This window comes from Bos grunniens, chromosome 2 (genome assembly GCF_055505025.1).
Source record: "Bos grunniens cultivar Pamir isolate PY7600 chromosome 2, Bosgru_T2T1.0, whole genome shotgun sequence".
Classification (NCBI taxonomy): domain Eukaryota; kingdom Metazoa; phylum Chordata; class Mammalia; order Artiodactyla; family Bovidae; genus Bos; species Bos grunniens.
In genome coordinates, this window is record NC_141166.1 from 29,337,794 (window position 1) to 29,349,686 (window position 11,893).

An 11,893-nucleotide genomic window follows, 5' to 3' on the forward strand; every position below is an offset into this window, starting at 1 on the left:
GCCTGCAGTGCTTCCTCCATCTTGGCCCCTGGAAGCGCCAGCCATTAAGACCACCACTACTGGCAGAAGCCTCACAGTTTGGCACATTTATAAAAGATGTAAAACAGGGTGGGGTGGGAGGAGATAGAAGCATGAGGTGTCCAGAGTGGCATGACAGACACCAGACATGCACCGTGCACTTAAGCCCCCTCCTCCTAGCCCCCTTGCCAGACCCAGGCCAGAGCAGCACCCTCCACCCCATCCCCTGCCACTACCCTTGGGCTGGTGACTTGCAGAGGACAGGGGACCAGAGTGAGGACCACTGCAGTCTGCCCCATGGACAAGGACAAGAAGCCTTAGATGAGTCTGGCTGAGAAGTGGAGGTGATGGGGGAGGAAGGCAGACCTCCTCCACTTAGACATGCAGGAGACTGGCCCATGGGACCCCAGCAGTGGGTGAGGAGGTGGGGCCACCCTTGGAGAAGCCCTACCAATCAGAAATCTAAGGCAAGGGTCCCAAGGTCCCCTCCAAGCCCACCCCTCCACACGCACACACACAGGCGACACACTCACAACCCTGAGCACAGCCCAGTGGGGCTCACACTCGCGTCCCTCAGGAACTCCTGGGGAGCTTGGGAGGGGCTCTCTCCTCAGGCCAGGCCAAGCCTGAGCAGGTCCTCCCATCTGGTGGCCAAGCCATCCCTCTCCAGGGTAGGGAAAGGAACAGCCAAAGGGCACAAGGCCAGGTGGGCTGAGCCTCGGCCCAGCAGGCCTCCCCAAGCCGGCAGAGCTGGTGACCGATGAGTGTAGGCGAGCAGGAGCAGCTGGACTGCTATACCCGCACTGGAGGCCCAGAGCAGGCTGTCAGCGGGCCCCGGGACCCGTACTCATAGTCCGCATCTGTGGGTGAGGCCATGAAGGAGCTCAGAGAGCTCCCAGTCTGTCGATCCCGGAAGCTCTGGATGTAACTCTGTGGGAGAGGAAACACAGGTGTGAGAGTGCCACTGCGGACCCCTGCCCTGAAAGCCACCCAGGCAGATGGCCTCAGCCCGCACCATCACAAGCCTGAGACCCATCCTGGTCCTCTGCCGGTCTGGGACCTCACCACCCCCAGAGTCCACAGCCCTGAGACCCTTCCCTGTACCATGCCTCATTAAAATCCACACCCAGGTCACCTCTTCCCGTTACCCATCAGGCCCCTAACTACGGGGGTTATGGTGGTGGACAAGTCCTAGGCCTTCTAGACAGTGACCAGCCCTGGGGAAGGCCCAGTCCAGCTTGGACAGAGAGTCCAACACCCCCTTCTCCCCACTTGGGCTGGAGGGAAGGGCTCGGGGTGCTCACCGGGGAGAGGATGTCTCCATTGAAGCGCTTGATGGGCACTGGCCTACGCCGATAAGCAGGGTCAGGGGGCCCAGGCCTCGGAGGAGCCCGAGAGCCTCTGGGGAGAGCCCTTGGGGGTCTCTTTTTGCGCCGCTTCTCCTTGCGTTCTTCTTGCTGCCGAATCCGCATCAGTTGCACACGTCGGCGCTGCCGGCTGATGACCACTGCGAAGGGTGGGGAAGAGCAGGTTCTCAGAGGCCCACATAGGCTCCCAGATGCCCCTGGTCTGAAACCTCTCCTCCTTTACTTTCCCGGTCTCCCACTTGCCAGATAGGGCTTCCCATAGGTCTTTTCTTCCAAAGGTCTTTAGGGAAGATTCCTAGGCTCTAGGTAGCTCTTCCAGGCTGCTACCCTACCCCTCTCCCAGTCTGGAGCCATAGGTGACTCACCTAGATTGGCCAACATCATCCCTAAACTGGACAACTAAGCTGCCTCCCCACTGGCTCCCCTTCTACACCTGCCTTCCCTGATGCTTTCTACACTCAGAAGCCAGAAGATACTTAATTAGTTTATATCCCTCCTGCTAAACTTCCAATGGCATCTCACCAGCCCTCTAATAAAATCCGGAGTCCTCATTATGGCCCACTGTGGCCACACAGTCGCCCCCCCTCAACCCCCACTCCCGCCCCACCTCCTCACCAGGCCAAGCTCATTCCCTCTCAGGCTCTCGCCCTTGCTCTTCCCTCTTCTCTAGCTCTTTGTATGGCTGGTGCCTTATCCTTCAGGTCTCTGCTTAAATGTCACCTCTTCCATGTGACACCCCTCCTTGGCCACCCTGTCCATACGTCACATTATCCTGCACACCTCTTTCATATCAGTCCACACAATGGGAATTATCTTGTTAGTCTGCCTATTGTCTGTCTCCCTCACCCTGAATGTAACCCTGGAAGGATGGGGGCCTTTTCCATTTTTGTCTCTGTTGCATCCCCAGATGCCTGGAAGGGGCTTGGCACAGAGCCGCTGTTCCATCTGTTGTTGTGGCATGGACGGTGGCACTGAGGTCCTGCTTTCCCAGACCCTGAGCCAGTCAGCTCTCTGTAACTCAACTGAGGCCTTCTGCTGCTGGTGCCTACAGCTCCCTCCCCATCCTCAACAGCTCAGATCCCCCCACTCAACCACCCATGTCTGTCATGCCCACCCTGGCATGTACCCTCTCACCTTCCGTGTGGGAATCCCGCTCGGTCGTCACCCGCCACTGCACCAGAACGCCCATGAGGCTAAGCAGGGGCCACAGTGCCAGCAGGGCCCAGCTCCGCCAGCAGAGGGGGGGTACAGGGGCAGCCCGCAGACGCTCCACCGCGTAGCGCGCCAGCAGCAGCAGTTCGGCAAAGTAGTCCGCAGCCGTGGCGATGAGCGCGGCACCGGTCACTGCGGTGGCCAGGGTGGTGAGCGGGCGGGGCCAGCGTAGAGTGAGCAGGGCGCAGAGCAGGCCGCCCCCCAGCAGCAGCCCCAGGGGGCCCCAGACAGAGCCCGGCTGGTAGTAGGGTGCGGAGCCCAGCAGGGCGGCAGCGGCAAGCAGAAGCCCAAGCAGCAGGCCCACCAGGAAGAGGCCCACACTGCGCACCAGCATGGCCACCAGCCCGCAGAGCAGCCCGATGCCCAGCGCGATGCCTGCGCTTGCCCCAGCACTCAGCTGCGTCTCCAGCACCCGCTCTCGGTAGCACAGCAGGAAGATGACCACCGAGCCAAACAGCAACCCGGTGAGAAAGAGTACTGCCTTGAAGCAACGGTAACCTGGAGGGAAACAGGGGCTAGTGAGAGGCCAAAACAAGGTCACGGGGCTGGAGGTAGGAGGTCAGAGGGGTCAAGAACAAGGAATTACAGGGGAACCAGAGGCAGGACACTAAGCTCAGAGAATTGGGGGTCACTGGGGTCCTGAGGGCAACAGTGAAGGGACCACTGGGATCAAGGAAGGTCAGAGAGATAGGTCATTGGGAGTCTCTGGGAAACAGACAGTCATTGAAAGGAATGTTGGGTTTTTGAGATAGAGATAGTTCATTGTATCAGTTACAGGGTCACTAGGGTCTTTGGAATCATAGAGGTCAGAGAGAGAGGTCACTGGGGTCACAGATAGAAGACCAATAAAATCCCTGGAGTCCTTAGGGTGGGATTGTTCAGAGGGATGAGGTATTTGGAAGTCAGAAAGAACTTGAGAGATGAGGTCACACAGGTTCAGAAAGATGAAATCTTTTCAGGTCAGGGGAATTGACAGATGTGGGATCATTGAGCGTATTAAAGGGTTTTTGAGAGAGGGTAATAATATTGAAGCCAGAAAAAATGGAATCATTGAGATCATGGTGGGGGCAAACAGACAACAGGGTCATAGGGATTCCCCTGTGTTAGGAGTAATAGAATCAGAGGGATGGAAGGTAATGAGATAGCTTGGTGGGGGTGTCAATAGGGTTCACAAGGAGCCATAGGGAGTCAAAGTGGATTATAGGGCAAATAGTGGTGTGGAGTTTCAGAAAAATGGAGGTTATAGGGCCATTAGGTCCAGTAAGGGTACCTGGAAGTGTGAGGGACCCGGAAAAGCTGAGAAGATGGAAGTCAGAGATGGGAGTCAAATGATCAGGGAGAGCCAAAGAGAAAGGTTATAAAAAGGAGAATCAGTGCTAGGAATGAGAGGAAGCACTGGAGTCTAGGAGGTTCTAGGATCAGGAAAAGGAGTAGGGCATGCACAATGTCTCAGAGGGTCCAAGAGCCTGAGAGTGAGAGCCTCCAAGAGCCACAGGGCAGGGAAGCCCAGGAGAAGGATTGGCAGGCTGCACTGGGCAACTGTAGAGGGATTGGGTATAAATAGTGGAGGGGGTGAGGTGACACAGACTCCTTGGAGACCCAGAATGTGTCCTGAACCTATAGAAGGGCTCTTCCTCCTGCCCACTCTGCAATTGTTCAGCCCAGAGTTTGGAGGTGGAAAGAGAGGGACCATCTGGCTTCCATGCCTGCCTACTACCCAGCCATTCTAGGGGGAGGTGTAAAGGCTGCAGAGCATAAGTCCTGCCCTGTTTCTGCCCAACCTGGAACTCAGACCTCCAAGCTTCCTTTGCACTTCATCCAGCCACCTGTAATGCTCTGCTTGGAGGCTTTCCCTGGATGCTCAGCCAATAAACCTCACTTCCTTATCTGAAGTTCTGTACTTCTTGCTGTAGAGTCACTGGGCACCTACTCCACTAGACCATCTGGCACTTTGGTGCAAATTAGAAAAAGTTGTGCCTTCCTCTAGGCAAAGCAGCCTTGCACCAAGCTCTAGAGTTTGGCAAGTGGAGCATGGACTGGATTTCAGCCCCCACTTGCCTATCCAACCAAACTCCCTCGTGTCCTGGACAACCATCCACAGCAGCACTGATTACTGGAGCCTGCCTGTATATATATCTCCATGTATGTGATCACCATTTAGCTCCCTCTAATATATATCACAGGTATGAATATGCCAGAAGTCTCTCCCTCATTAGACATTATGCCCCATGGTAAGGGACCATGTTAACTCACCCTTCTAAATGTTTTTGGTGCCTACCTAGAATAGTGACCCAAACACGTCTTCACCACAATAGCTATTATTTATTGAGTGTTTATTATTTTCACAACAACCTCGTGTGAGACAAATATCATTGTTTCCACTGTTCATATGAGAAAACTGAGGCTTAGAACGGTTAATGTGCCCAAGGCATTGTAATTAGTAAAGTGCAGAACCAGGTTCAAATCCAAGCACACCTAAATCAAAACCTGTGTTCTCTAGGATCTAGAGTCTAAATGATCTACAAACATGTACGGGATGAAAAAAGAGAAAAGACAGATAGTTCATGGTAAAGTTCCAAAGAAGGTTTGAGGTGCCTCAGAAAAATAACTTGGGGAAACAGGGGGGGCCCAAGTAAGGAATGATGGGGTCTTACCGAAGAAGCAGTAGACGACTCCAAACAGACAGCACATGATGCAGACGAGCGCCGGAAGTGCCTCGTACCTGCGCTCCAGGGGCTGTTCACAGGGTGCTCCCCAGAAGGCATCATCTGGCTCCGGGGGCAGCAACTGGAACCGAAGTGTTGCCACAGTGCCCGGCATAGTGCTGGGAACAGAAGGGAGTCACCCTCCCACGTCAGCCTGACAGAGAGGAAGTTGGGGGTCAAGGAGGAGTCCTGGGTCTCCACCAGGATGAGGGTGAGATGGGAGTGGAGAACTAGGCAAAGATACAGTGGACAAAGGAGTGGTGCCCACATTACACAGCTCTGGAAGCATCCCTGAAGTAAGGGACAAAAGACAAAAGAGGGGAAAAGTGCCTGGCTAGAGGGAGCTGGGATGAAGAAGTTAAAAGGGGGACTAAGTTGGGGGGAGATGAGGGCAGCGTGCTGCCGGTGAGGAGGCAGCCAGGAGACTGGTCTGTGGGCGGTTAAATCTGGGATTATCCAAGATCTACCTGGGCTGGAGGCGACCTGAGCTTCTGAGCGAAAGAGGCTGTGCAGGGGCCGGAGGGGCCGCGGTCGCCGGGCGCCAGAGCCTCCAGCTGACTGGGGTCCGGTAAAAGTCCGCGGTGAGGGGAAGGGGGCTGCTGGGCCGGAGGGACCGGTCCCTGCGCGGCGGCGACGCCGCTCCGCCTCCAACACCGGCTGGCACTCCAGTCCCGCGACGTCCGGGGACTTAGGCTGGGCCTGGGGAAGGGAAAGAAGCAGGAGCAGGGGCTCGGGCTGCCCCAGAGCCGCGGCCCCATGCCCTGAGCCCGCCCGCGGCCTTTGGTGCTGATGGACAGCTCCGGCCTCTGCTCCTTACGTCACTCAGGGCGCACCATCCAGGCAGGGGCGGGCTGCTTCTGACGTCACACGGGACGCACCAACCACGCCGCGGGGGGAGGTAGGGGACTCCGCCCCCGACGTCTGCCTCTCCCTCACTGAGGAGGGGGCACTTCCGGGGGTCCTTCCCCTTTAACCTCCCCCTGCTCCTCCCTCTCCGGTAGCTGGAGCCCGAGACCCCACCCCGGAGGCGGGGCCCTTCCAGTGACACGTCGGACAGCGGCGGCCTCGGCGGAGGCTCCCGCGCCCAGCGCCGGGACCCTACGCGGTACCGAGCGGCAGCTGGAGGGGCACAGGAACGCGGCGCAGGGGATTCCGCTCCGGCGGCTGGCCCTGCTCGGAGGGGAGGGAGGGGGCCCGCCCGCCCGCCCGCTTGGCTCGGGACCTCCGGATCCGCCCCCTCCCCGGTCCCGCCCCCTCGAAGCCTCCTCTTGCGGCTCTGGGGCTGCTCCAGGGCCGGGGGCCCGCTGTCCGGGCGCCATGCGGGCATCGCTGCTGTTGTCGGTACTGAGGCCCGCGGGGCCCGTGGCCGTGGGTATCTCTCTGGGCTTCACTCTGAGCCTGCTTAGCGTCACCTGGGTGGAGGAGCCTTGCGGCCCAGGGCCGCCCCAGCCCGGAGATTCTGAGCTGCCTCCGCGCGGCAACACCAATGCGGCGCGCCGGCCCAACTCGGTGCAGCCCGGAGCGGAGCGCGAAAGGCCCGGGGCCGGTGCAGGCGCCGGGGAGAACTGGGAGCCGCGTGTCTTGCCCTACCACCCTGCACAGCCTGGCCAGGCCGCCAAAAAGGCCGTCAGGTAAGGATTGGATCCGCCTGCCCCACCCCCTGGGAACCGGCTGGGATGGGTGCGCAGAGGAGGCCGCCTGGGGCTGGATCAGGCCCCGGAAGAAAGGGTCTGACAAGCCAGGAAGTCTTTGGGCTCCGATCATTTCCGATGGCCCTGCTCCCTGGGAAGGTTTGGAGGCTCCATCCAGACTGGGCAGAACTCACTCGCCTCTGACCTAGACCTGCTTGACCCCCTGGACCCTCAAAGGTCTTCAGGGCTCACTGGGTGTTAGGTTTAGAGAAATGACTAGTATATAGAATGGGTGCATTGAGAGAGGGAAAGAGAAAAGAGAGAACTAGGATTTATCTGTGGGGGCTTCCCTGGTGGCTCAGCAGTAATAGAATTCACCTACCAGTGCAGGAGACCTGGATTTGATCCCTGGATCAGGAAGATCCCCTAGAGAAGGCAGTGGCAACCCACTCCAGTATTCTTGCCTGGGAAATCCCATGGACAGAAGAGCCTGGCGGGCTACAGTCCATGGGGCCATAAAGAGTCAGATATGACTTACTGACTAAACACCAACAAGGATTTACCTGTATCTCCTGTTCCTGGGTGGGCATCTGGGAAAGAGGGAGGTTTGTGGGGAAAGGATGATGTACCCATCCCATTAATGCCTCTGCCTATGAGTTGAAATAATTTCTCCTAAGTAACACTGAGTTCAAATTCCAATTCTTCAACTTACCTTCCGTATTATGGAAGATAAGTTTCTGAATCCCTGAGCCCCCCCAAACACATTCACTATGCCTCAATGGCATCTATCCGTTTACATCATTTCTGTGATGTATTTGTGGTATAATGGCATATTTTTAGAAATAAGTATGTACATGATGTGTGCAGTACCTGTGTGCCAAGAATTTGGCAAAGTGCTTTAAAGGGATACAGTCATCTCATTTTACAGATGAGGCTACCCAAGGTTTGAAAGTGAAAGTGAAAGAAAAGTCGCTTCCAACTCTTTGGGACCCCATGCACTGTAGCCTACGATACTTCTCTGTTCATTGGATTTTCCAGGCAAGAGTACTGGAGTGGGTTGCCATTTCCTTCCCCAGAGGATCTTCCCAACCCAGGGACTGAACCTGGGTCTCCCACATTATAGGCAGATGCTTTACCATGTGAGCCACCAGGGAAGTCAAGGTTTAGATGGGTTAAATAACTCACTCAAAGATTCAACTACTAAATAACAAACTAGAGAATCAGACCCATAATATATCTCTCGTATCTGCATGGATAATACTATCTCCGTTTTAAAAGCACTTGGGTAGGTAAGGACAACAATTCCCTTAAATCCTCGTGACCCCTAGAAGAGTTATTCTATCATAAATGAGGAAACAGGCCCATGGAGGACATGACCTGCTGAAGCCTATGTATGCTACCCTCTGCCTGCCCTACTTGTCTTTTTGATAACCTTGGGCCATCTTTCCCCCACCCCAGGACCCGCTACATCAGCACGGAGCTGGGCATCAGGCAGAAGTTGCTCGTGGCGGTGCTGACCTCACAGGCCACGTTGCCTACGCTGGGCGTGGCCGTGAACCGCACGCTGGGGCACAGGCTAGAGCGTGTGGTGTTCCTGACAGGCTCGAGGGGCCGCCGGGCACCACCAGGTATGGCGGTGGTGACACTAGGCGAGGAGCGGCCCATTGGGCACCTGCACCTGGCACTGCGCCACCTGCTGGAACAGCACGGCGACGATTTCGACTGGTTCTTCCTAGTACCCGATGCCACCTACACTGAGGCGCACGGACTGGCGCGCCTAGTCGGCCGCCTCAGCCTGGCAGCCGCTGCCCACCTCTATCTGGGCCGGCCCCAGGACTTCATCGGTGGAGAGCCTGCCCCAGGCCGCTACTGCCACGGGGGCTTTGGGGTGCTGCTGTCGCGCACATTGCTGCAGCAGCTGCGCCCCCACCTGGAAGCCTGCCGCAATGACATTGTCAGTGCGCGCCCGGATGAGTGGCTGGGCCGCTGCATCCTTGATGCCACCGGGGTGAGCTGCACTGGCGACCACGAGGTAGGAAGAGAAGCCACCCCACTGGTGCCTCCCATCTGGGTGTCTGCACTTCCCCCTGAGAGGCAGAGGGGGTGGTTGGAGATATAGGCCTGGGTTTCTATGCTGTTTTGTCATTTTCTATCCCTGTGACCTTGGGTAAGTTACTGAATGTCCTGAGCGTCCTCATCCATACAAATGGAAATAATTATTTCTCAGGCTTGTTATAAGGATTAGAAAAAATAAGGGAGGCTTGCACATAGTAGGTGTTTGGTATTGGCCATTATTATTTTATTTGAGCCCCTGGACAGCTCTGAGATAGGACACATGCCTGTTTCACAGATGAACTGGCAGAGGCTTACCCAAGGTCACACAAGCTCACAACTGGTCAAGGTAGGCCGACACCCACAGGATTCTGACCCCAAGTCCACAACAGGTCATAGGATGGAGAGATGAGACACACAATATTGGGGGGGAGGGCACTGTCCCTTCATATTTCCCACTTCCCTTCCTCTCCCCAGGGGGTGCACTATAGCTACCTGGAGTTGAGCCCTGGGGAGCCCGTGCAGGAGGGGGACCCTCGTTTCCGTAGTGCCCTGACTGCTCACCCTGTCCATGACCCTGTGCACATGTACCAGCTGCACAAGGCTTTTGCTCGAGCTGAACTGGAACGCACATACCAGGAGATCCAGGAGTTACAGGTATGGTCTGGGCTGGGGGTGAGGGGTAGGGAGTTTGGGGGGTGAGGAGTTAGGAGTAGGGGGGTGTGGAGGGTAGGAGGTGGAGGATAGGGGGTAGGGGGTGAAGAGTGGAGAGTGAGGTTTCCTAAGAGGTCTCAGAGATCCCAGGAAAATAAAAAAAATTAGCACAAGAATCAGAGCATCCCTGCTTTCTGGTCCCTGTCTGCTTCTACCTTTTCTGAGGAGCCTCTCCAATTTAATTCTTAGGCTGCCTCCCATCTGGGTAAAGGACAGGTGGGAGCATTGAGTGGGCCGAGGTTGGCAAGGGACTGGGGACCTGTGCTGAGTGCCACGTGCTGCCTGCCCAGCCTCCCGGCTGCGTGCTGGCCCCCGTGGTCCGCGCCTGGCTCATGGCCTCTTTCTCCAACCCAGTGGGAGATCCAGAACACCAGCCGCCTGGCAGCGGATGGGGAGCGGGCAGCTGCCTGGCCAGTGGGCATTCCAGCACCGTCTCGCCCCGCCTCCCGCTTTGAGGTGCTGCGCTGGGACTATTTCACAGAGCAACATGCTTTCTCCTGCGCTGATGGCTCCCCACGCTGCCCGCTGCGTGGGGCTGACCGGGCTGATGTGGCGGACGTTCTGGGGGCAGCCCTAGAGGAGCTCAACCGCCGATACCACCCAGCCCTGCGGCTCCAGAAACAGCAACTGGTTAATGGCTACCGACGCTTCGATCCTGCCCGGGGGATGGAGTACACGCTGGACTTGCAGCTGGAGGCACTGACCCCCCAGGGGGGCCGCCGGCCCCTCACCCGCCGGGTGCAGCTGCTACGGCCACTGAGTCGCGTGGAGATCTTGCCAGTGCCCTACGTCACCGAGGCCTCGCGTCTCACTGTGTTACTCCCACTAGCCGCAGCCGAGCGTGACCTGGCCCCTGCCTTCCTGGAGGCCTTCGCCACGGCGGCGCTGGAGCCTGGCGATGCTGCCGCAGCCCTGACCCTACTGCTACTGTATGAGCCCCGACAGGCCCAGCGGGCGGCACACGCCGATGTCTTTGCCCCCGTCAAGGCCCATGTGGCAGAGCTGGAGCGGCGTTTCCCCGGTGCCCGGGTGCCCTGGCTCAGCGTGCAGACAGCCGCACCCTCACCACTGCGCCTCATGGATCTCCTCTCCAAGAAGCACCCGCTGGACACGCTGTTCCTGCTGGCCGGGCCAGACACGGTGCTCACGCCTGACTTCCTGAACCGCTGCCGCATGCATGCCATCTCTGGCTGGCAGGCCTTCTTTCCCATGCACTTCCAGGCCTTCCACCCGGCCGTGGCCCCACCCCAGGGCCCGGGACCCCCCGAACTGGGCCGCGACACAGGCCGTTTCGATCGCCAGGCGGCCACCGAGACCTGCTTCTACAACTCTGACTACGTGGCGGCCCGAGCACGGCTGGCAGCGTCCTCGGACCAGGAGGAGGAGCTGATGGAGAGCCTGGATGTGTACGAGCTGTTCCTGCGTTTCTCCAGCCTGCATGTGCTGCGGGCGGTGGAGCCGGCGTTGCTGCAGCGCTATCGGGCACAGACGTGCAGTGCGCGGCTCAGCGAAGACCTATACCACCGCTGCCGCCAGAGCGCGCTCGAGAGCCTCGGCTCCCGCACGCAGCTGGCCATGCTGCTCTTTGAGCAGGAGCAGGGCAACAGCACCTGACACCGCCCTGCGCCCCCGGAACTGGGCAAGGCGGCGCCCCGCCCCGCTCCTCCCCCAGCCACCCGGAGCTACCTGCCAGACTCGCAGGATAGGGCTGGCCGCAGCCCCAGACCCCAGGGGCCCCTCTCTCTGGCTTGGGGTCGCCCTCGAGCTCAGAGCAAGCCTGGGAAGAGGTACCCTTGGAGCCACCTCTTTCTGCCCCAAATCTCGTCTCCCTGGCCCCTTGACGCTGCTGATTCAGGCTGTGGCCTCCGAGTATTTATGCAGTGCAGTCTGCCTGACGCCAGCCCCACCTCCTAGGGTCAGCCCAGGGGACCTGGGCTGCAGATGAGTTGTTGGAGAAGGGTAGCTGAGAGAGGAGGGTGGGTCATCTCCCATCTTCTCCCCTCTGCATTCCTGATGAAGCTCCCTGACTTTAATAAACTGGCTGAGTGTGGACTAGTGGTGCTTGAGTCTTTGAAAGATGGGTGTGGGGGCAGGGAGGACTGAGGATGGAGGCTCCCTGGTGCTGGCTGGGGTCAGGATTTCCTCTTCCAAGGGACCGAGTCATGCGTGTGCCCTGCCACGCCCCAGCTCCCAG

The 11,893-nt window shown here is 58.2% G+C and overlaps 2 protein-coding genes across 4 annotated transcripts; one reads left to right on the top strand and one right to left on the bottom strand.

The window, feature by feature from the left end:
* Positions 1 to 71: 71 nt before the first annotated feature.
* Positions 72 to 6,257, bottom strand: TMEM198 (transmembrane protein 198). Of its 3 annotated transcripts, none has more exons than XM_086338374.1 (6): positions 6,120 to 6,257; positions 5,770 to 6,001; positions 5,252 to 5,421; positions 2,520 to 3,095; positions 1,323 to 1,525; positions 72 to 948 (listed from the first exon to the last, which is right to left on the bottom strand). In XM_086338374.1, the coding sequence occupies exons 3-6, from the start codon at positions 5,415 to 5,417 to the stop codon at positions 811 to 813; spliced, it is 1,083 nt and encodes a 360-aa protein (XP_086194500.1). In that variant the 5' UTR covers positions 5,418 to 5,421; positions 5,770 to 6,001; positions 6,120 to 6,257; the 3' UTR covers positions 72 to 810. The 3 variants fall into 3 exon arrangements, with proteins under 3 accessions (XP_086194500.1, XP_086194492.1, XP_086194494.1); XM_086338366.1 differs by having other exon boundaries at positions 5,252 to 5,456; XM_086338368.1 differs by lacking the exon at positions 6,120 to 6,257 and having other exon boundaries at positions 5,770 to 6,118.
* An 85-nt stretch (positions 6,258 to 6,342) lies between these two features.
* Positions 6,343 to 11,751, top strand: CHPF (chondroitin polymerizing factor). Its single transcript, XM_086338291.1, has 4 exons — positions 6,343 to 6,933; positions 8,392 to 8,965; positions 9,463 to 9,642; positions 10,054 to 11,751. Exons 1-4 carry the CDS (start codon positions 6,620 to 6,622, stop codon positions 11,311 to 11,313), a joined length of 2,328 nt encoding a protein of 775 aa, XP_086194417.1. The 5' UTR covers positions 6,343 to 6,619; the 3' UTR covers positions 11,314 to 11,751.
* The last annotated feature ends 142 nt before the right edge of the window (positions 11,752 to 11,893 follow it).

Excerpts from the sequence above, each read along its gene's own strand:
- TMEM198 (XM_086338374.1), bottom strand. The coding sequence starts at position 5,417 with ATGCCGGGCACTGTGGCAACACTTCGGTTCCAGTTGCTGCCCCCGGAG. Across the intron at positions 1,526-2,519 it reads GCGGGATTCCCACACGGAAG|TGGTCATCAGCCGGCAGCGC; the intron begins GTGAGAGGGTAC and ends CACCCTTCGCAG. Across the intron at positions 949-1,322 it reads ATGGAGACATCCTCTCCCCG|AGTTACATCCAGAGCTTCCG; the intron begins GTGAGCACCCCG and ends CCTCTCCCACAG.
- CHPF (XM_086338291.1), top strand. The coding sequence starts at position 6,620 with ATGCGGGCATCGCTGCTGTTGTCGGTACTGAGGCCCGCGGGGCCCGTG. Across the intron at positions 6,934-8,391 it reads GCCGCCAAAAAGGCCGTCAG|GACCCGCTACATCAGCACGG; the intron begins GTAAGGATTGGA and ends CCCCCACCCCAG. Across the intron at positions 9,643-10,053 it reads AGGAGATCCAGGAGTTACAG|TGGGAGATCCAGAACACCAG; the intron begins GTATGGTCTGGG and ends TCTCCAACCCAG.